Here is a 22259-nt window from a genome sequence, read left to right as displayed (position 1 = left end):
CGGACAGCCTGCACAAAATCTCTTCCCCGCAAAGTGAGCTTCGACCGTGGATGTACAACTACAGAAAAGAGTGCGAATAAATACATCTTCTCTTCAATTGAGATCCTGGAAGCAAGTATGTCTCCCCGCTTTACTCCTATAACTTTTGCTTGCGGGGCAACATCTGGAATACCATCTGCAAACCTTGGTTTTGCGGGTTCGTTGTTGAGAACATAAGACGGTCATTATTGATCATGCGTATACCCTTGCTAGGAATCACCTGGATCAACGTATTCTTCCCATCTGTAGAGTCACTAATGGACCATACTTCGATAACTTCCTCACAAACAAGGAAGAGATTGTTGTCAACAAAGGAGATGCTTGTGGGGCGGAAATCAAATCTCACGGTGGTTGTACGAGAAAGACTGCCAGCCTTGTTCACAAAGATAGCCAAATCCTTGTACACTAACAAAAACTCCTTGTTGTTGTTAAGCTTGAACATCCCCATGGGGCTGCAATGAGAAATGGCACGCCGGATGACGTCTGTGTGCTTGCCGGTTTTTCTGCCATACGAGTCAATCTTCTTGTTCCCCGACTCTGGTAGATCTGGGATCGTTCGAGGCGAGAGAGTACTCAACTTCATCACTTCAAAGCCTCGCTCTGTATGCACAGCAATAGACGTGTTGAAGATAGAAAGTCCATAACATTGTCCCGCAATGTAGAACTCTTTTATCAAAGAGAATGATGTCAAAATTCCATTGGCATCAGTGTCGAAGATGAAAACCTTGAATCGAACTTCTCCTGCAGCCTTCCTGGCGACAAATAATGTGGGAATTTCATTATGGCGCCCCACCTCATAAAACAAAATCTCTTCATTGATTATCGGGAATGAGCTCAATCTTTCCTTCCGCTCATAATATACCTCGACAAGCAGCTGAAGTGGGTAGTGACGCAAAACTTTGTTACCGAGAACAAGAACAACATTTAGGTGTGGTACAACTGTCAATTTGGTAACATTTGACGTGTTCAATATCTGTTTCCATCTGTTGTTCCTGTCGGTACAGAAAACTCCCTGATTAGTACCCACGAAGACAAAGGTACTTCCGGAAAACGTGCACGTCTCGGCACATTTTATTTTTCTCCTCTCTATCATGTTCTTTGGCACACTAGGAGAGAATACATCTCGTGGGACACGTCTTGCTTTCAAAACAGCATTCGTACTTTCAGCTAGCATTTGTATAGGGTCATTTGGAGGAAGCACAGGCAACTTCGTTTTCGCCGGTTGATGCTCGTACGCAAAGTAGCAGTTATCCACAAGATCCAAATCATATGGAGCTAGCGGGGATACTCTTTTCATCAAGTTGTACCTCGATTTTTCCAAGACGCTAATCCACCTGTTGCGTTCGGCCTCACTGCCAGCAAGAAAAGTGTGAGATTCATGTTTCCTTCCAGCATATCGAACTTTGAAAGGATATGTAAATACATCCTCGTCACCGTCCCCATTTTTTGATGTGGATGTGCTTGTGCCAACTTTTGCAGTAATGCCGCCTTCTTTATCTCTGTTCTCGACTATCAAGAAGTCCATCAATATAGGTGTCTCGGTGACCTTATATCTGATTGTCCGTTGACTCTTTGAACGTTCTGTAATTAATAGATAATTGTCTAACACGATAACATGTACCGTATTTGTGTTGATTTTGAGGTCACCCTTCTTGTTCAAATCGCCTCTATAGTAAAACTTCCTCTTCGTGGATGTAAGATTGATGTTAGGTTTGAAAATATTTGATTTCCAAGTAAGATGTTTCTGTAGAATGTCTAATGAGTGGACATTGTCAGCATGGACTTTCATTTGGTTTACTGTGGTCCCTAGGCTTTTTATTGAGTCCACAGCTTTTGTCAATACTTCGTATTCTTCTTCTTGTTCATCGTAAAATTTTCTGATGTCCATCAATTGCAAGGGTAGCTGCTGGTAACGAGAATTGAAAGTACTCATTAAGAGCAAATTACCATTAACTTGTAAGTCCTTGACTTTTGGATTGTTTCTCAATGTTGAGTCCCAATCTTTGAGCGCCTCGTTTCCCAAAAGATACTCAATCATAGGTACACAACTCATGTACTCAAGCAATGCACTACGGACGCTTTTTGACCATTCGTAGTACAAGCTTGCAATTCCGGCGATGTTCGAAAGAAACTTGCCGTCGGAAATGAGTATTTTCAACAATGGTTCGTAAAGATTTGTTTTATGGATGGATACCAAGTCCTTTGCTGATTTCAAGAGCTTTTCGCCAAAATCTCTCAAGGAAAACGTAACATCCTGACTTATCATGGTTTGTGATACTCTCAAAAATTCCGGCCCAACGGTAGTCACAAAGCAGTCTGCTCTTTGGATAAAAGTCTGCTCGAATTTTATTAGGTCAAAAAGAAATGATTGTTTCTTGGAGTCAAGAGTATCATTGTTGATTTCCTCTGGGGTCAATTGCCAATGAGTAGCCCAATCTGATCCCAAAACTAGATCAGCGATATTCGTTGTTTTGCGGAAATGCTCATGCTCGATAATCTTGTTCAACTGACATTGGGATGAGTAACATTTAAGCATCTGGTCTTTCACAGAGAAATTTGTGTGGTCTGCGTCATGGCAATAGCACCCTGTAAGATCAACTAAAACACCACTCACTTCTTTATCCGGTATAAAATGGGCGAACAAATCATTAGTCTTTTTTGTTCCATCATCTGCCTTCGGCTCTAAAGCAAGCGCGCCGCTCGATCGAAATGTCTCGATTATTCCACTTGCGTTCTTGCCTATTATATCAATAGGGGTATTTCTCTTGTGAAAAACCAACAACTTGATGAGCGCTTTCCGTAGTTGTTTCTCACTAATGTCTTGTCCACTCACCCATGTATTTAGTTGTATGCACCAAGCGAAAATATTTCTTAGAGACCACACATCCTTGCAAGTTGCAAAATGGTGACTTGTTAGCGAAGAAGAAGAAAATGGGAGCAGTGGAAGATCTAAAGGTACAGGAGGCAATTCATCATACTTTCGACGAAGAGTGGGAGAGCTTTGAAGTCCACTATCATTTCGGAAAAGCGATAGCGTTGATCTGAAAGCTGTATGGTTTATCGGAGTTAAAGGCTCTTGTTTGGGAAGTTCTGGAAGCGAGGTGTAATCGAAAACATTCATGTAATCTCCCTCATGATGCTCGTTGTCATCGTAATAATAGTCGGTATAATCTTGTTCTATCAAACTCCAGCGTGGAGTTCGTAGGTCGTCTCCTACACCGAAATTCATATCTCTTTCGTCTATCGGATAAAAATTCAGGGAGCCGCTAGTAGGGGAAATTCTGTTACCCTTTTTAGGCGAAGGCGATCTACTGCTTCTGCTATGAGCCAAAAAGCCCGAGTATGAAGATTCAGCAGTGTATCGACTGAAAGATGGAGACTTAGTTGGCGAATTCAGGGGACTCGAATAGTTGCCTCCCAGTTCGGGAGAAGAAGGATACGCTACTCCAGCACCATAGTTGTTCCCAAGAAACTTGTAATCTGGAGATCGGCTCAAAGACCTTTGCAGCTTTGACATTTGAGTCGAGTACAAATCGTCCATGAGCGAAGGGATTCTGGATGGTGTTCGGTTGATATCGATATCTCCCAAGTGCGCTTCCTCCCTTGGAGAAGATTCGTCGGAGTCTGAAAGGTCTAGATCGCTCAGTACCGGATATGGAGGTGTGGGGTCTTTTGTTGGTGGGCTAGGAGTGGGACCTTTAATTGAAGAGGTCGGGCGGATGTCTGTCTGACTTTCATCTCGAGAAAAGAACGGCGAAGAAGTTGAGCTCAGCAAACTCTGAAATTTGCGAGGTGGATAATAGCGGCGTCCTGGTGGAAGATCTGGCGAAACGCTAGGTGAACTGCTTGTTTGAGGGAAGACCGGAGACAAAGTCAGAAACGAGTCTTGTTGGGCGTAGTGATCTCTTCGGTGATTTCTTTCGTATTCTCTTTGGTGATCTCTTGAGTCGTCTCTCTGATAATCCTTGTGGTAATCTCTATGGTAATCTCGCGGGCTATAAGTATCTTGATAAGGGTCTTGAACGTAGGACAGGTTAAATTTCAGTGGCTCCTGGGGCAGAAGAGACGCAGCCACTTCTAGAATGTTGGCGTGGCTTCCTTGCTTGAGCTGGGTAGGGCTTGAATATTCATCGAATGGCAAGTCTTTGGGACCCTTGAGTCTGGGACTATCGACAGAAAACACCAGATCGTCAAAAGAAAGATCAAACGACTCATTCTGTTTCTCCGGAACGATAATGGCCGGAGTTATGGTGCTTGGTTGTTCCCGTTCATTTGCATGGTACGATTGGTAATGGTCAGTTCCGGGGTTAGTGTTGATACGTAGACCGCTTTGTTTGTACTCATTGAGTGGAGGAGGCGGTTTCCGCCTTAGTGATTTTTTGTTGTTCAGCGACAGCATGGGACCCAAGCAACTTTGTTTCAGCAGATCCCAAATTTCCTGGACAGTTATGAATGTTATCTGCTTTCGGGTACCGCACAGTAGGACCCGAATCAAGGTCACGTGCAGCATAGCCTTTGGTCAGCCAGAAAGATACCACGCAGAAGGAAACGAAGCATGCAAAAGATGAATTAGCTTTATTAGCTATATGACAATTATGCAATTGAATCTGTCATTTGTGTGGAGTACAGTGTAATGTGTTGTGGTGAAAACCAGAAGATGCGAGATTGCACTTGATGTGCGATTATGGCTAAAAAAGGCGAAAGAAGAGCGTAAGCGAGAAAGTAAAGTATACGGATTGAGCCATTCTGCTTCAACACCTAAATTTATAATTTTTTATTCGTAGTTGTTGTGTTCTTCTCACTCTAAGTCTTACATTATTTTTCTCTTCAATACGTGTTGTGCAATGGGTATAATAGTTACTGAATCTGAGATAGCCAAAGCGCGCAAAGCCGTACGCGTATCTTTTCTTCACCAATGTATTCCGCTGAAATCACCCAGCACTTGGCTGAAGGGTCGAAATTCTATGCAACCAAAGACTTTAGTCTGGCTGCTACCAAGTACGCAGACGCTTGCGAAGCTTACAACAAAGAAACAGGCGAAGACAGCGCCGAGTTGCTTTTGCTTTACGGCAAAGCGCTTTTCCAGAATGGAGTGGCCAAGTCGGGGATTTTGGGTGGGATAGGCAACGAGGAAGAAGAAGAAAACAAAGATAAAGAAGAGAAGGAGGAAGAAAACGACAACTTCCAGTTTGAAGATGGTGTTGAGGAAGAAGCTGAAGAGGGCCAAGAACCAGAGTCTCAAGCCGAGGAAGGCGACGACGAAAAAGTCGAAGAAGAGTCGGACTTCGAGGCAGGGTGGGAGATCTTGGACCTCGCGCGGTCTCTTTTTGCCAAGAAGGTCGAGGAATTGTCCTCTGAAGAATCAAAGTTGACCGTCCCATACTTGAAATCGGACGACGAAGAACCCAAAAACGAGTATGTCGTTGCCCTTAAGAAGCTCTCAGAGACTTACGATCTTCTAGGAGAAGTTTCTTTGGAGTCAGAAAACTTCTCCCAGGCTGCAAGCGACTTGGCTAGCTGCCTTGAATTGCGTCAGAAATTGTATGACCCATTACTTTCTGCTCTAGTGTCTGAATCACACTACAAGTTGTCATTGGCTTTAGAGTTTTGTGTGGAAGATCCAGAGCTGAGACAAAAAGCAGCAGAACAAATGAAGTTGGCAATCAATTGCGTGAAACTGAGAAGCAAAAACAAAGAGAAAGAGCATTCAAAAGAGACCGATGATCTTCTCCGCGACTTGGAGGAGCGTTACAGAGAACTTAAAAAGGACCCACAGGAGCAGTTCAAGGCTGAGCAATTGAATATAATCAAAGGTATTTTGGGAGAAGCTGTTGAGTCGAGTTCTGCCTCTGAAACTCCTCAGGCCCGCACTGTGGCTGTGAACGATTTATCTTCTATGGTTAAAAAGAGGAAAGCCAAGCCAAACAACGCGAACACCAAGAAACCCAAGAATGAGTAACCAAGGAGATATAGAGAGTGTACAATAGTTTAGTTACAGTATGTTAGTTTCTTATTCAACCCAATAATACAATCCCAGAAATATAAGAAAACGAGAAATCACTTGAACGAGTAGTAGATTCAGAGAGATTTTCATGTCACAAGTATAATGACATCTCTGCATAGATGAACGGTGGTAGAATGAAGGAAAAAAAGTTCTTTACACATATTAGTAAACGAATCAGTTTACGTCGGATGGAATCGCTACTTCTTTCTGATTTCAATGATTTCTTTCTTTTCTGCTTCGACAAAGTACGACTACTAACTTCTATCAGACACCTTATACACAGGCTGTCTACATCTCTTCACTTGGGCATCGCAGATGTGCAGGAAAGACCAATCCATCTTGAACTAGGCATTTTTTTGAATATAACACCCTGTCCCAAAAATGGCCCCTCCTTCAGTTAATAATAAACAAAAACGGAATAGACGTCGGAAGAAGAGAAGAACGGAAGATTTTTCGTCGGACTCAGATTCGGACTCGGACTCGAGTTCTTCTTCTGCTCCTTCAGACAAGGAAGAAGAAAAAGAGAAACCAACGGCAAATATCAATATCGACGACATTGACATCGAATCGGACACGGAACATGCCACAGAAAGAGCAAATGATGAGCCCCTCTCAGCAGAAACACAACAACAGCTAAAAAAGATAAAGTTCACTAGCACTGCAAATCAATCCATTGCAGAGGCAAAAGAAACAGTCAGAAAGGACAGACAGCAGTTAGAAAACGAATTTTTGGCGCATATGGCGACTGGTTTTGCCAATGATTTGGATGAGCTTCGGAAAAAGCCCGATTTCAATGAAAAGTCGATCGTTATTTTGGCCAAAACCCTCCAATCTGGCAGCAACATGTTTGATGAAGAAACGTTGAACGCCTTATTGAAATAAACTTGTTGCCACAAGCTAAAAACCAGAAATGATTTGCTAGCTACATAGGGAAATTTTAAGAGTACGAGCATGACTAGATGTAGCGAAATCTTTAGGACATGTAGCAGAAACACAACAGATACAGGGACAATAATCAAATCCAATAACATAGTATTAATAGTGGCTCAGCCATAGTTTTAGGATTAAATAAATGACCAGATTTAGGACTAATATACTTCAAGATCCAGATGCAAAAGATTCTCTGTGTTTCGTAATTTAGATTCTTTATAATGGTGCGCAGCCTTGCGCAATGATCTGTGAGACGTCCTTAGAGAATTTTCAGGACAGTTGGCCCTTTATGAAACAAGGTCACTTTTATTGGAAAAGTATATTAAGGCGGTGTTCACGAGCATAACAAGAAGCCTGGTTAGCTCAATCGGTAGAGCATTTGACTCTTAATCATATAAGGTCAATCAAAAGGTTGCGGGTTCGAGCCCCGCATCGGGCTTTCTTTTTGCTGTTGTGACCTAGCTGCAAGGTATATTCCAGTTTATCCGGATTGCTCATCATTCCTTGCTTTTTTTTTTTTTTTTTTCCGTCTATCATACGTCGTGTTCCTATCTGACCTACTCTTGTTGTTTGCGCACATCGGTACATCTTCATCGCTTAGTAATTCTACCACAGAAGATCGTAAGCCCTGCCTAAACACGAGCAATTTAATAGATCCGTCATGTTACTTGTCTTGGCAATCTTGGTATACTCGCAAAAAAATCGGAAAGTTTCCCTACTGTAGATGCGGCGTGAACTATATTCACATGTGTCAAGTAAAGGCGAGATTTGCGCACCTGCACAGCCAACGGGCGGACCGAGTCAATTTTCTGTTTTTCCCTGTCTGAGTCACCACCCTGCCTTAAAAGACCCTGCTGCTGCCAGTTTCAACCCCACAATGGATAAATCCAAAACTGTCGAGGAGACACACGACGTATCTCACGAATTGCACCCATTTAAGGTGCTTCTGAAGTTTCTGCGCAAGTTGGATGCCTTTGGTGTGGAAACCAGAGGTATCGAGCGGATTCCCTCGTACGAGCGCTCTACTAACAAAGCGAGACAGCTCATTACAGTTGTCGGGCTTTGGATCTCTGCATGCGGCGGCTTGTCGTCCATGTCGTCTTTCTACTTGGGTCCTCTCTTGTTTGGACTAGGATTGAAGAAAACGCTTATCACCGGTTTACTCGGTCAAGCCATCGGCTGCGGTGTGGCCGCCTACTGTTCGCTCATGGGTCCCAGGTCGGGATGCCGTCAGATGGTGGGCGCCCGCTTCTTGTTTGGCTGGTGGCTTGTGAAGCTTGTATGTATTGCTTCGATGGTGGGTGTGATGGGCTGGTCGGTGGTGAACTGTATTACTGGAGCGCAGATTTTGTCGTCGATGAGTGGTGGTTCTGTCCCGCTTGTGGTGGCGATTGTGATCATTGCTTGTGTATCGTTGGTGATTTCCATCGGCGGAATCCGCTACTTGCTTCGCGTGGAGGCCTTTCTCAGTATTCCGGTGAATATTGCGTTTTTGACCTTGTACATCGTTGGTGCCAAGCAGTACAGCCACTTGACGTTGGCTGACTCGCCACTGGAAGATGCAGCTACCGTAAGGGGCAATGCCATTTCCTTTTTTGCCTTGTGCTACTCCATCACCTCCACATGGGGACTGATTGCCTCCGATTACTACATATTATTCCCAGAAGACACTCCTGACGTGCAGATTTTCTTCTTGACGTTTTTGGGAATCTTGATTCCAACCACCTTTGTCGGAGTTGCCGGTATCTTGATTGGTAATGTTGCCTTGACCTACGAACCATGGAACACAGCATACACTGAAATGGGAATGGGTGGCTTGTTGAATGCTGCTTTTGAGCCATGGGGCGCTGGAGGCAAGTTCTTGTTGTGTCTTATTTTCTTGTCTTTGATTTCCAACAACATTTTGAACACATACTCCGCTGCATTTGGCGTGCAGTTGCTTGCTCTTCCGCTTGCACGAGTTCCAAGATGGATGTGGGCTATTTTGCTCACTGCCGTGTACTTGGTTTTGTCCATTGTGGGCCGGTACCATTTTGCTCTGATCTTGGGGAATTTCTTGCCCATGGTCGGTTACTGGATTTCCATGTACTTTGTGATGTTGCTTGAGGAAAATACTATCTTCCGTACAGATAGATTTATCCACTTATACACGAAAGAGTTTTCTGAGCTGGAGCCCAAGGTCTCGAACGTGGGTGGCCATCTCTACAAGCGCAATGTCCACTATAACTTTGACATTTGGAACGACTACGACAAATTGACACTGGGCTACGCGGCCACATTCGCCTTTGCTGCCGGAGCTGCCGGAGCTGCAGTAGGAATGTCGCAAGCCTACTGGATTGGACCCCTTGCTAAGAAAGTTGGCGGTGAATATGGTGGTGACATTGCCATGTGGCTTTGTTTGGCCTTTAGCGGTGTGAGTTACCCCGGCCTAAGGTATTTGGAATTGAAAAAGTTCGGCAAATAAGTGAAAGATGTGGGCGCCGGCAAGAGCTTTGGATAAGTATTAATACACATCTAATGTACTTTACTTCTAGGTCATGTGGGGTTCGTCTTAAATCCGCATTTTTCGAGATCGGTTGTGATGTACCGAAACTCCGATGTGGGCCGAGTCAACAAAAAACATCTAACATGTAGGAAAGCATACATTACTGGAAGGTGGTTAAATGTACAATTGGCGAAAAACACCACAGGATGGAGGTTACAATTGGAGAAGAGAGTAATGCTTCTAGTGAATACTACAGTCTGGCACCAATGAGGACATTGTTCCAGCGTATCGCCTGCATATCTGGCCGTTTTGCTCTTGAAGTGAAAACATGCACAGCATGCAAAAAGTCGGAAAGGAGTTCTCGATCTCAGCCCAAATGCGCCCATAATACGTCTACATGCACCTCCGTATGGAAAACCAATAATATGGATGTAGCAGTACTAGAATATTCTTTTAAAATCATTATTCTCCAACAACTTACGATTGTGTCTAGGCCTTTCCAACATGGCGAATCTAGTCGTGTCTGCTGCTTGATGTTCCTGGCATTCCTGCCAGATCCGATTTCGATTTTCTGACAATCTTATCCTGATTAGTGCGGCTTGCCGTATGCGCAGGCACAGACCCAACGGTTTACGAAGTGTATACACTCCGCGCATAGCCATATCACCGCTCCGTCTAGAAAAGACACAAAAGGAAAGGCAAAAGAGGGGTTTAGTAAAGGCGAGACATTGGAAGCAAACCAGACCAGGAAAAACTTCCTTTTGAAAACCGGATTTCGGCTCCGATCGCAAGATTGGGAGCACTCGCATATTATGGCCCAAAATAGAAAGAACCTGGTAGAAGCACCGTATCGCGCCAATAGTGGGGGAGACATGGAGACTGAGAAAGTATTCGTTTCGCCATCACCCGATCTCAAAAAGTAGGCCTTTCTGGTGTGGTAGAATCGGCCCTCTTTTTTTTGACTCACCTGAATTTGCCACTTCCCTTTTGGTGCAGTGTTTGCATCGAAGTGAGCTGGAGAAAATTCACTGCCGTCTGATAATGCGGCTAATCTGCATACTGGGTTAGTAATCAATCGACTTGCAGGAGCTCGTAATCGCAAAAGGTACTGACTCATCAAAATTACTTAAAAGCGCCAAGCGCTCTTGTGTATACATCCGTGTTTTTTTTTGTTTTAGAACATCTCAGAAGCTTTTTCCAACTTCAGTTCAATGTTAGAAGAGAAGCTAGCTACAGAGCCCTCATTGGGCAAAAAGAAGCCCTCGAAATCTTCGACTGCCACAGACCCAATCTGGACCATTCTCCCTTCGTATGATATGTACCAGGCCACTTTCCATGGTGACGACGAACCTCCTCAGTATGCGGGTGTTTCCTCAGCTTCCGAGGTTGACACCCAAACTTCTACCTCAGAACCTCCCACTTTGAACACAGAGTTCAGTAGTGCCGAACTGGAAAACAGAATTACAGCTAGCACTTCCCAGGACGCGAGTCTTATTATTGCAGATGAGTCCACCACCAGCTGGAGAGAAACCATTTTGGACAACATCCACAACTTGCGTAACTTGACCTTTTCCGAAAACAAAACCGCCCAAGCAGTGAAAATCTCGGTGCATTTCACCGAGGATGTTGGCGAGGTTGGTAAAGTGCCTAAGCATATAGACCCGCTGAATTTTGAGTATAAGCAGGGTGACTACTTGAACGGATACGTGCTTATACGGAACGATGGGCCGGACCCAATTCCCTTTGACATGTTCTATGTGCTTTTTGAAGGTAATTTCATTGTGCGGGACATTAACAATCCTAACTCGACCAAACCTGTTACCGTCCGCAAGTTTTTGGAAATGTACGATTTTGCAGCATCTTACAACAGAGCAAATGTTAACCGGCTTCTAAAGGAACACGAAGGCCATTGGTACTGCTGCTCTGATTTGAAAGATCCCATAGACGGCACACATCTGTCTCTTGGTGAAAAACAGCAGGTGCTTCCAGGAATTACATATAAAAGATTCTTCACATTCAAAATTCCCGTTCGTTTATTGGACACAGAGTGCAATGATCACAAGCTTGCGGGCCACACAGAGTTACCGCCAACATTAGGCATGCCTCCCCTTCAAAAACAATCCCTTCCCAAGGAGAAGCACGTCAGCGATTTACCCATGATTGACGCTTCAACAAGTTACGGTGTTATGGCTAGATTTATTGGTAAAGCTTCAAAGTATAATGTGGATGACGAAAAGGATACGGGAACGAAATTGATTAACGCCAAGGGTGACGAGTTTATAATTTTGAAGGAAAGCATTTCGCATGTCCGGATTTTACAAGAGTCCATTCTTCTTAGTGATGGAGAAAAGGCCGCCAACAAAGAGGCCTCAAGACTTCTATATCATAACTTTCTCAAACGGGTTGAAGAGAAGATCGAAATTGGAAACGAATTGAAAAAAGCCATAGAAGAAGAAAATGATCTGAAAGCCTTAGACTTGGCTCGCAGGCTAGAGGTTGAAAAACTAGTACGCGAGCGGTCTCAAAACGATAATGTCAAGTTCAGTCAGTTGTATACCTCCAACTACCACAGAAGAGACTCGAAAGATGCACTTCGTAAACCTGAGACTTACGACATTGTACTTCCAATACACAAGAAAACTTTGTTTGGTTCTAAGAAAGTGGAAGGAACATTGATGGTTTCCACTCCAAAAACAGAATTTCTTATTGATTACGTTCCACCAAAATTTTTTAGAGAAGGCATGCCCACAGATGACTCTTCTTGGAAACTACAGGTACCTATTGATGTTAAGTTTACTCCTTCAGGTCTACAAAACAACGAAATCAAGCCTCCTTCGATCAAAAGCATTCGTGCCGAGTTCGTTGTGTTCACTGTGAAATCGAATAAACGTCCGATTCCAGTGGAACTTAACCATAACTTTCTTTTCACCAATGATTATGCGGTGAAAGGCATTCCACCTTTCCAAGACAACTTCACGCACTTGGTGAAAAAACCGGTGCAAGCTTTAGCTGGGAGAATGTACAGTTTATTGAGAGAACTAGGAAGTCAAAATTTCAGGGTGGAACATGATTTGGCAGCAGACTTGAGTGCTATGGCTAATATGGAAGAGAAGTATAATAATTTGGTACTCCATGACAGCAAAATACAACACCAGGGCCAAGTGGCACCAGCAGAACGCGGAGTTGGTGGTGTCTGGGAAAAAGACGGACAGTCTTTTACGAAAAGCTTTTCTGTGCATCTTGACATTACCAAAGCTCAGAAAAAGGCACCTAATGCTCCAAAGTTGGCTCCGGGCTATAAAGTCTACGATGAGATTTGTTTTGTCCCCAGCTTTCAAACATGCTTGTTACTGCGCATGTACTACATCCAGTTACATATTATGTTCTCCGATGACCAATTTGTACAGATGAAAGTTCCTGCCTCAATCGCAAAAGTGCCTTCGTGATCTGTGTCTTTCATTTGATTTGTGACTTGATGATCTTTGTCAAGTGTTGAATTATTCGTCAAATATTCTTTTAATGCCCAAATATTTAATTCAATTTAATTTATGGTTTTGCTTTTAGATAACATTGCCCGGTTTTTCTCACTGTGTCTTTTGCATCGGGTCCGTAGGTAATAGATCTTGTCGGTTCCTTTTGCTACAACATACCCACACATATACATTAATTAAAGCTAAACACTCGAGGTAGCTATTTGAGGTGAGTTCCGGCCAACTCGTCTGCGATAGCATCGACAGAAACATCCTTGTCTTCGACGGAAAGGCCCAACAACTCCTTTTCTAACTGGTCCAAGTCCACGTTGGCATCGTCGAAAGTATCCTCGCCTTCTTCGTCATCAGACTCGTCTTCGTCTTCGCTGTCAATTTCCTCCAAGTCGTCCAATTCGTCAAGCTCACCAAAGCCCCTGTCTTCGAAGATGGATGTAATCTTCTCAATGTGATCGGAGTCCTCTTCGAATCTGTTACCATTCAACTCCAAAAGCTTCAAGTTGGGCAATTTGTGCGAGACAACGCTGGCCAATTTGGCCAAGGCGTCGGCTTCTAACTCGTTGTATTGCAACTTCAATGTGGAAAAGTGTTCCTTGACACTTCCCTCGTGGAAACGTTCAACCAAAGCCAATGATCCCTTTGGCTTCAACAAACAGTCATTCAAGTTCAACTCGACCAACTTTTCCCACTTACCTAAAGCGTCGGCCAAAACGACAGCAGCGGCGGTAGTGATTGTGTTGTCTTGCAAATCGAGAACTTGTAACTGGGTGTTTTTCGACAAGCCTTGAGAAATCAATTTTGCAATTCCAGCAGGACGAATTCCGTTTTGGTACAATCTGACGGTCTGCAAATCGGCGTGGTTTCTCAAACCGATCGCCAAGTAGTTGACAGATCCATTCTCCAATCTGTTTCTGCCACAGATGAACGTCTTCAACGATGGCTTTCCTTGCTTCGATTTTGCCTGGGCCAATTTGGCCAAGCATTTACCAATGCGGGCACCAGCAAAAGGACCCATGCCGTTGTTGGACAAAATCAAATGCTCAACAGAAACAGCTTTGGCAAGGTAATCTTCGATCGGATCAATTGTCTGCAAGCCAAAGGCGTTGTCACTCAAGTTGACAATCTTCAAGTTGGGACATTGCAACAAAGCAGGCAACAAATACAGCAAGGACTGGGGGATCTCGGTGTTCAAACGGCCAGTGTACAAGTCCGAGAAATCCACCTCCACAATAGTGTCCTTGTGTTTGGCAAGCGCCTTGCTCAAGGCTTCAGAAGCTTCAATACCAATGGTGTTTCCGCTAAAGTCAACTTTGGTGACTTTGTCTTTGGCCAAAAAATCCTTGAGGTAGGGTTCAATGTCGGCTGCGGAATCGAACTTGACTTGCTTTCCAGCAATGGAATACGTAGTTTCGGGAGTTACCCCGACATCGACATTGACAGACGCCATTATGGAGCATTTGCAAGAGAGAGAAGGAATTTTATGGCTGCGACTATGTGCAGGTCACCAACCTCTGGTGTTGGAGGCCCATGAAAAACTGGAAAAAAACCATGTATTTGGAAGAGAGAAAAGTATGGTGCTTCTTTTGGGTGCTGAATTTGGTTTGCAACTGTCTTTGATTCTCGAAAAATGGCGGTATTGCGCCATACGGTGCCAAACCAGCCGAAAAGGCATGTGCGGATGCAAACGAGAGGTTTCCCACCTAAACACAAGTCAGGCCATTTCAGCGGGGCGATTAACTACAGATCAGACCACTACAAGCCAAACAATGACAACACGTCCCAAATTGAAGCGGGGGTGGGGTGAAGAAAGTCAAAGCAAGGTGGTGGCGGCACGTGACCGCACATTCCGGTGTGCAGAGGCAGACTTCCTCGGCAAGTTTTTTCCAAGTCGAAGTAAACTCCCATTATCATGGCTCCTAAACAACAACCAACCACACTCGAGCAAATCACAAAGACCCCGGCTTTCGCCGTTGCCGTCCAAGTTGGACTTTTTGCTGCCGGTGTTGCGTTCATCCAATCTCCTTTGATGGACTTCTTGGTGCCTCAGTTGTAAGCACATCCCTCTGGAAATATCAAATGCAAGATGCGATCAAACTACTGTAGTAAAGTATGTATTACGGGAGATGAAGCGATGGAGAAAAAGGGCTTGATTGTTCTTCGCTAGGCAAACTTTGGACAGAAGAGATCGAGATCATAGACGAGCAAAAGATGACGAAACAAAGATACAAGGAAGCTAGTGACGGCCAAGACACTAGATTGACCTTAACATCAAATGACAGTTACAAGACGAACTCAGTGACGAAAATACCTTCTAATGACTTGTCATGGTATGGCTTGCGATCAGGCACTAGGAATATTTTGGCATCGCACCTTACTTTCCGGATAAACAACGCTCTTCATGTTTCTGGTTCAATTTGCCGTCATCTCGTTAAATACTCTGCTTCCCATTTGTAAATACCATTCTGCAAATACATATGGACTATTCTACTCGACCACTAAAACTGCTCCTACTGTCACTGCTCCCACTGTCATTAAAAGTCCTCACACTGTCACTAAAACTGCTCCTACTATCACTAAAACTGCTACTACTCTCACCTCATCGTCAGGCTACTCCATCTATCGTTTTTGCATCATCACTGGAACATAACATTCGAACGAATAAATAAGTGGCTAATCACTTGGTCGTCTTCGCCTTCGGCAAAGTCTCCGTTATAGACGGTCAAGTCAACCGCACCACCAAAACTCCACATACCCGCCCAAACTTACACGGCTCAGCCCCACAACTCGGCCTCGGAACTCTGTGTCTCGTCTTATCTTGAGCTCTTGTCTTCGTTTCTCGGCCCGCACATGCACATACCGCGGGGCCATTTCGTCCCTCGGATCATCTGTCTTCTCCACATTTTCGCGCGCATATAAACCATCAGTGCCCCACACAAGAGAACGGTTTTTTCTTGTTCCTCCATTCTTACCCACACATTTCTTCATCTTCTTAACTATGAGTGTGGTTTCCAATTCCGTCGACTCGGCCGCTCCTCCAAACCCTCGGGCCCTTCTTGCCGCTGAACGTGCCCAGAGCAAATTCGATCCCGCCACCATGAACTACTTTTTGGAAACCTCCAAGGAAACTTCCGCCACCATCAAGGAGTTTGTGCAGCAGTTGGAAAGAGACCCGATCATGAACCCCGGCGCCAAACAGTACGAGTTGACCAAGGAGCAGCAGCGTGTGGTTACCGCCCGCCGCATTGCCCGTTTGGCCCAGTACGCCGAAACACAAAACGACCCTACTTTCCAGGGCCTCCGTGCCTCCATCATGAGTGTGTTTGACCCACAGGTGGGAACACGTCTCGGTGTCAACTTGGGTTTGTTCATTGGCTGCGTCCGCGGCAATGGTACCAAGGACCAGTACGACTACTGGTATAAACAAAAGGAAACAGGCTACGTGCGGGGCATTTACGGCTGTTTCGGTATGACAGAGTTGGCCCACGGCTCGAACGTGGCTGGTTTGGAAACTACCGCCACCTTTGACGAGAAAACTGATGAGTTCATCATCAACACTCCTCACATTGGCGCCACAAAATGGTGGATTGGAGGTGCCGCCCACTCCGCCACTCACTGTAGTGTTTACGCCCGTTTGATTGTAAAGGGCGAAGACTATGGTGTCAAGACATTTGTGGTTCCTTTGCGTGATGCCAACCACAATTTGATGCCTGGCGTGGCTGTTGGAGACATTGGTGCCAAGATGGGCCGTGACGGCATTGACAACGGCTGGATCCAATTTTCCAGCGTCCGCATTCCCCGTTTTTTCATGTTGCAAAAGTTTTGCAAGGTCACTGCTGACGGAGATGTCACATTACCTCCGCTCGAGCAATTGTCATACTCTGCGTTGTTGGGTGGCCGTGTTCTGATGGTGATGGACTCATACCGCTGGAGTGCCAAGGCTGTGACAGTTGCCCTCCGGTACGCGGTCTGCCGTCGTCAATTCAAGTCCAAGTCTCAGGCGGACGGATCTGAAACACAATTAATCAATTACCCATTGCATCAACGGCGCTTGTTCCCATTCTTGGCTCAAGCAATTGTGTTTAGTGCTGGCTCGTGGAAGTTGGAGCACACATTCAATGAGGTGTTGGATACTTTGGACAAGGCGGTCGAGACCAACGACATGAAACGCATTTTCGCCTCCATTGACGCCATGAAGTCTCTTTTCCTCGACTCTGCTGCATTGAAGTCCACTGGTACCTGGTTGACTGCTGAGTGCATCGACCAATGTCGCCAGAGCTGTGGTGGCCACGGCTACTCCTCTTACTCTGGCTTTGGCAAGTCTTACAACGACTGGGTGGTGCAATGTACATGGGAAGGAGACAATTCTGTTTTGGCCATGTCTGTGGGTAAGCCTGTCATCAAGGCTGTTGTTGCAGTCTTGGAGAAGGGCGCCAAGGAAAAGGGCTCGCTCTCCTTCTTGAACAACGCTGCCAAGTACGACAACGATGAAATTGTCTTTTCCAACACTTCTGACTTGCTTGATTTCTCGAACGTGTTGCGTGCTATCGAAGTGTTGATCACACGTATTGGTATTCAAGGAGCCAAAGTTGTGGCCGACAATGGAGGCAACTTTGATTCTGTTGGTGCTCCAAGTTTGGCCATTGCGAAATTGAAGGCGCATCACTATTTCCTTGAGGAGTTCCACAGAAGACTTCAGAGCAACGAGTACAAGGAATTGAACCCTTACCTCGAGCTTATTGGCAAGTTGTACTGTGCCTCGAATGTGATTGAGAAGTTTGCAGGTGACTTTTTGACATACAACGTGATTCCGGGCCTGGTTGCTCGCGAAATCACAAACGTTACTCTTCCAGCCTTGTGTGCGGAGGTAAGAAAGAACGTTGTCGCTTACACTGATGCTTTCCAGTTTTCTGACCTGATGCTCAACTCGTCTCTTGGAAAGTACGATGGTGATGTTTACGAAAACTACTATAACACAGTCAAGACCTTGAACCCTCCAGAAAACCACAAGGCCCCATACAGTGCTGAATTTGAGGCTGCGTTGAACCGGGGTCCTTTGGATGCTCGTGAGAGGTATGAAAAGGGTGCCGAAGTGGCGGCAATCTTGTCTAAATGATATGTACAAAAATGATTTTCTGAATGCACTTGGATGTAAGTGAAAATTGTCACGTAGTCGATGTATTTTACAGGAAAAATAATTCCAGCATGGTATCTTGGAACACTGGAGTCACTACAATCTTGTCCCATGATGGCACTGCTTTTGGCCTGCGGGTTGTATTGTATGCTTTCACCCTTTTTTCTTCTCTTTGAATAACGAGTCTGAAGAAGAATGATTTTATTGTGGAAATTCAAGGTCAAGCGTAAAAAAAAAAAAAAAAATTCACGTTACATGTGCAATCTAACATCAATGGCATCTCTTTGTTCCCGCATATTGCACATCTATAGACACCTCCCCACAAATCAAAGGCTTAAAGTTATATCGAGTTATATCACAATCAGGAGACTTTCCTCTTCAGTGTAAGTCTTCCGTTATCCGATATCCCACTCCCCTCCTTCTTGACTCTTTTTCCGGGGAAGACTGTGTATTCGAGAGGAGAAGTTTACCCCACAAAAAGATGCGCATCGCATATAAAGCCTTGTCACCATGAACAGAGAAATGAAAATACCATTGCACTTCCACCAAGGAAAGAAAATATCCAAGACTGAAAAGAATACATCATGGTTGCCGCTACTTTTGTAAGCAACTTGCCAGCACCTGAACCCGCGGCTTCGATGGCGCAAGAAAGAGCTAGGGCGGCCTTTGATCCAGCAGAAATGCACCAGATCTTAGAAGGCACTCCAGAAAAAGCCCAGCAGATTTTGGGCCTCTACCAGCTGTTGGAAAGAGACCCCGTGCTAGCACCATCCTTTTACGACTACGAGATGTCTCGCGACGAAAACCGCTTGCAAACCACACGGCGCATAGCCAGAATGGCTCAGTATGTGGAGAAAGAGTCTCCGGAGGATTTCTGGCGGCGTTTGGGACTTGTGACCGCCTATGATCCATCGTTGGGGATCCGTATTGCTGTGAACTTGGGGCTTTTTGTCAATTGCATCAAAGGCAACGGAACTGCGGCCCAATACAAGTATTGGTGTGTGGAAAAAGAGGCTCGCCATATGAAGCAAGTGTGGGGCTGTTTTGGCATGACTGAGTTGGCCCATGGATCCAATGCTGCTGGGGTTGAAACCACTGCCACATTTGACGAGAAAACCGATGAGTTTGTGATAAACACCCCTCATATTGGAGCCACGAAGTGGTGGATTGGAGGAGCGGCTCATTCGGCCACTCATTCTAGTGTATATGCCCGGTTGATAGTCCACGGAAAAGACTATGGAGTGAAGACGTTTGTGGTGCCTTTGAGAGACTCTCAACACAACTTGATGCCGGGCGTCTCCATCGGCGATATTGGATCGAAAATGGGCCGTGAGGGAGTCGACAATGGCTGGATCCAGTTCTCTGGGGTTCGAATTCCTCGCTTCTTTATGTTACAGAAGTTTTGCCGTGTCGAGAGAGATGGCACTGTCAAGATGCCTCCACTCGAGCAATTGAGCTACATTTCTCTTTTGGAAGGCAGAGTTGGGATGGCCGCAGACTCTTACCGTATCTGTGCCAGGTTTGTTACCATAGCTGTAAGATATGCAGTTGGGCGTCGCCAGTTCAAGAAGGAAGAGAAGAAAAAAGATTCAGGCGACCTCGAAACACAGTTGCTTGATTACCCATTGCACCAGCGGCGGTTGATGCCTTATTTGGCTTTGACGTACGCTGCAGCTCTTGGAACTGATCGTTTAGAACGGCAACACAAATTTGTGGTCTCCTCTTTGGAAGAGGCGGTGAACAAGGACGACCAGAATGGAATAAAACGGTCTTTGGGTGACACCAAAGCGCTTTTTGTGGACTCTGCTGCGTTAAAGTCAACTCTCACATGGCTCGCTGAACGCTGTCTTTCGGAAACCAGACAGGCATGTGGCGGTCTGGGATATTCTGCGTACTCTGGATTTGGACAGGCTTATGCCGACTGGGCTGTTCAGTGCACATGGGAAGGCGATAATTCTGTATTGGGAATGTCTGCTGGCCGTTCGGTGATGAAAAAAGTAGCTGACGTTTTGACAAAGAAATCAGGTATTTCTCACAACAAGGTGTCTGGCCAAGGCAAGACTTCATCCATTGAAAACGGCAATGTCTCCGAACATCAACTTGGAGTGTCAAAAACCAATCTGCGTGCTGTTTCTTCTCTGAGTCCTGGTCTTTTCAACTCGGATACATTGTCCTTTCTTGACAACGCTTCTTCATACTTGACTGGATCATACCTCGAGTCGGACTTTGCGCCCAAAACGGTGCTTACTGCACTTGAAGCATTAATTGTTCGTGTTGCCGCTTCAGCTCTTGAAAGCAAAGATGGTTGGGACCTGGTGTCCTTCGAAAGAGTGCTTCTTTCTCGTTTGCGCTGCCATCAATATTTGTTGCACACATTGGTTCAAGTTTTAGATCGCAAGAAAACGCCTGATCTTCAAGAACCTCTTGAGAAAGTTGCTCGCTTGTACGCTCTTACAAGTATCGTGGAAACTTATGCTCGTGAATTTATTGCTCATGGAATCATGAGTGGAGAAGCTAGTTTGATTGTCACATCAAAGTTGATTCCCCAACTGTGTTTGGAAGTTCGCCAGCAAGCAATTTCTCTCACGGACTCTTTCCAGATTCCAGACACCCTTTTGAATTCGGCTATTGGTACGCATGATGGCAATTGGTACGAGAATTACTTCCGGGTGGTGAAGTCGCATAACGATGCAAGAAAGACCAAGGCTCCATATTCACACGAGTTGGAGGGGTTCTTGAACCGTCCAAATTTGGATGCCCGTGAAAGACACGAAAGAGGGCACGAGGCACAAAAGAAGCTTTCGGGGTGAGAAAGCTGTATGTAGTGATTTCATATTGTTCAATCTTTAAACTTATAACTCTTGAAGTAATGCGAAAGCTTGGATGTAAAGCCTTAATAGTGCTAGCAGTAAGATCATGTTTTCTATTTATTTTGTCTGTTTTTCCACTTCCTAACAATTGACATCTGTACTTATACGAGTCAAGGCAAGGGTCCTTTTGCATATTGAAGTTGTAGTTTCTGAATAATCTCTCTCATCAGTCGCCTATATCTATTCTACGACATCAGAGAAATCGTGATAATCCTGAAACATGATTGGAAATAATATCCATCAGCATCGAAGAAAGAATCAACACGACATCGAAAAGAAAATGTACAAAAATGTCTTTGCGTCGTCGCAATCAAGTATAACCGAACAATGGACCAAAAATAGACATCAAATAGTCAGCAAAAGTTCAAAAGGAGAAAGACGCAAGAGAAATCCAAAATTGGAAATGGAAGAAAAGAATGAAAATTCACCGAAGATCATTTTTGTGCTTTTGAAAAACTGGACATCCTGCGGAGATAACTGTAGCCGTTCCTTCGATGCATATAACTTTTAATAATGTGTGCATTTCCAGTCCTGCCAAAAAAAATTTCGGGAAAAGAATCTGAAATTAAAGAGAGGACTTCCGTTATCCTAACCAGAAAAATCTTCAGAAGAGTAGATCCAATGCACGGCTATTCAATTGGTTCCATTGACGGTTCCATTGACGGTTCCATTGACGATTCCATTGCATGAACGGAAAGAGAAAACGCGCAAAAACTAATACTGGCAATGCCAGGCTATATACCGTATGACAACATGCCAAGGGCACAAAACAACAGCTGTCAAGCAAATACAGCTGGAGTAAGTAACAACAAATAGGAAGAGACGGTGCCAGTTTATCCGAGGCCAGATACAAAACCGGAACAAACAGGATACTGGCATAAGACCAGTTGGGATCACGTAGCTTCTATACACTACGTGCGGTCACGATCTTCAGGGCCGTTCGGCCCATTTTGGATGGGGGCACAGCGTAATTGGGGGCCACTGTGCAGTACGGCTGGTGTGCCCAGATAAAAACAAGCCCTTCTCCCACTTTTTGTCTCACCATCACAAACATCGAGTATGGACAGTGAAAAGATCGTTGCCATTTGTTTGGGTATGTACACATAATCCGCCGTGTCCATTGCGCCATACTAACCACCCCAGCTATCCTCTTGCCTCCTTTGGCTGTTTTCATGAAATGCGGAGTTTCCACCACTTTCTGGATCAACATTGTGTGCTGTATTTTCGTTTGGTTCCCAGCCATTTTGCACGCCTTGTACGTTGTGTTGAAGGACTAAATATTTAATGTAAACTTTGCTAGCATTGTGTAGCC

At 44.9% G+C, this 22259-nt stretch overlaps 8 protein-coding genes and 1 non-coding gene across 9 annotated transcripts; 7 read left to right on the top strand and 2 right to left on the bottom strand. All coding sequences in view use genetic code 12, as the record gives it.

The window, feature by feature from the left end:
- Positions 1–136: 136 nt before the first annotated feature.
- TUS1 (Rho family guanine nucleotide exchange factor) lies at positions 137–4549 on the bottom strand (the record flags this gene model as incomplete). The annotated part of the gene is made up of 1 exon (XM_002619500.2): positions 137–4549. The coding sequence occupies one exon, from the start codon at positions 4547–4549 to the stop codon at positions 137–139; it is 4413 nt and encodes a 1470-aa protein (XP_002619546.2).
- A 405-nt stretch (positions 4550–4954) lies between these two features.
- Positions 4955–5998, top strand: FOB63_000655 (uncharacterized protein; the record flags this gene model as incomplete). The annotated part of the gene is made up of 1 exon (XM_002619499.2): positions 4955–5998. The coding sequence occupies one exon, from the start codon at positions 4955–4957 to the stop codon at positions 5996–5998; it is 1044 nt and encodes a 347-aa protein (XP_002619545.2).
- Positions 5999–6424: 426 nt separating this feature from the next.
- On the top strand, positions 6425–6925 carry FOB63_000654 (uncharacterized protein; the record flags this gene model as incomplete). Its single annotated transcript, XM_002619498.2, has 1 exon — positions 6425–6925. The coding sequence occupies one exon, from the start codon at positions 6425–6427 to the stop codon at positions 6923–6925; it is 501 nt and encodes a 166-aa protein (XP_002619544.1).
- Positions 6926–7325: 400 nt separating this feature from the next.
- FOB63_005515 lies at positions 7326–7412 on the top strand. Its single transcript has one exon. It is a non-coding gene; the product is annotated as a tRNA-Lys (tRNA).
- A 438-nt stretch (positions 7413–7850) lies between these two features.
- On the top strand, positions 7851–9437 carry FCY23 (Fcy23p; the record flags this gene model as incomplete). Its single annotated transcript, XM_002619497.2, has 1 exon — positions 7851–9437. The coding sequence occupies one exon, from the start codon at positions 7851–7853 to the stop codon at positions 9435–9437; it is 1587 nt and encodes a 528-aa protein (XP_002619543.2).
- Positions 9438–10669: 1232 nt separating this feature from the next.
- On the top strand, positions 10670–12904 carry BUL1 (Bul1p; the record flags this gene model as incomplete). Its single annotated transcript, XM_002619495.2, has 1 exon — positions 10670–12904. The coding sequence occupies one exon, from the start codon at positions 10670–10672 to the stop codon at positions 12902–12904; it is 2235 nt and encodes a 744-aa protein (XP_002619541.2).
- A 244-nt stretch (positions 12905–13148) lies between these two features.
- On the bottom strand, positions 13149–14393 carry RNA1 (GTPase-activating protein; the record flags this gene model as incomplete). The annotated part of the gene is made up of 1 exon (XM_066102489.1): positions 13149–14393. One exon carries the CDS (start codon positions 14391–14393, stop codon positions 13149–13151), a length of 1245 nt encoding a protein of 414 aa, XP_065958553.1.
- Positions 14394–15941: 1548 nt separating this feature from the next.
- Positions 15942–18059, top strand: FOB63_000650 (Acyl-CoA oxidase family protein; the record flags this gene model as incomplete). Its single annotated transcript, XM_002619492.2, has 1 exon — positions 15942–18059. The coding sequence occupies one exon, from the start codon at positions 15942–15944 to the stop codon at positions 18057–18059; it is 2118 nt and encodes a 705-aa protein (XP_002619538.2).
- Positions 18060–18661: 602 nt separating this feature from the next.
- FOB63_000649 (Acyl-CoA oxidase family protein) lies at positions 18662–20887 on the top strand (the record flags this gene model as incomplete). Its single annotated transcript, XM_002619491.2, has 1 exon — positions 18662–20887. The coding sequence occupies one exon, from the start codon at positions 18662–18664 to the stop codon at positions 20885–20887; it is 2226 nt and encodes a 741-aa protein (XP_002619537.2).
- Positions 20888–22259: the final 1372 nt, after the last annotated feature.

Source organism: Clavispora lusitaniae (genome assembly GCF_014636115.1).
Source record: "Clavispora lusitaniae strain FDAARGOS_655 chromosome Unknown tig00000003_pilon, whole genome shotgun sequence".
NCBI lineage: Eukaryota > Fungi > Ascomycota > Pichiomycetes > Serinales > Metschnikowiaceae > Clavispora > Clavispora lusitaniae.
This window is presented reverse-complemented; position numbering and strand designations above follow the sequence as displayed.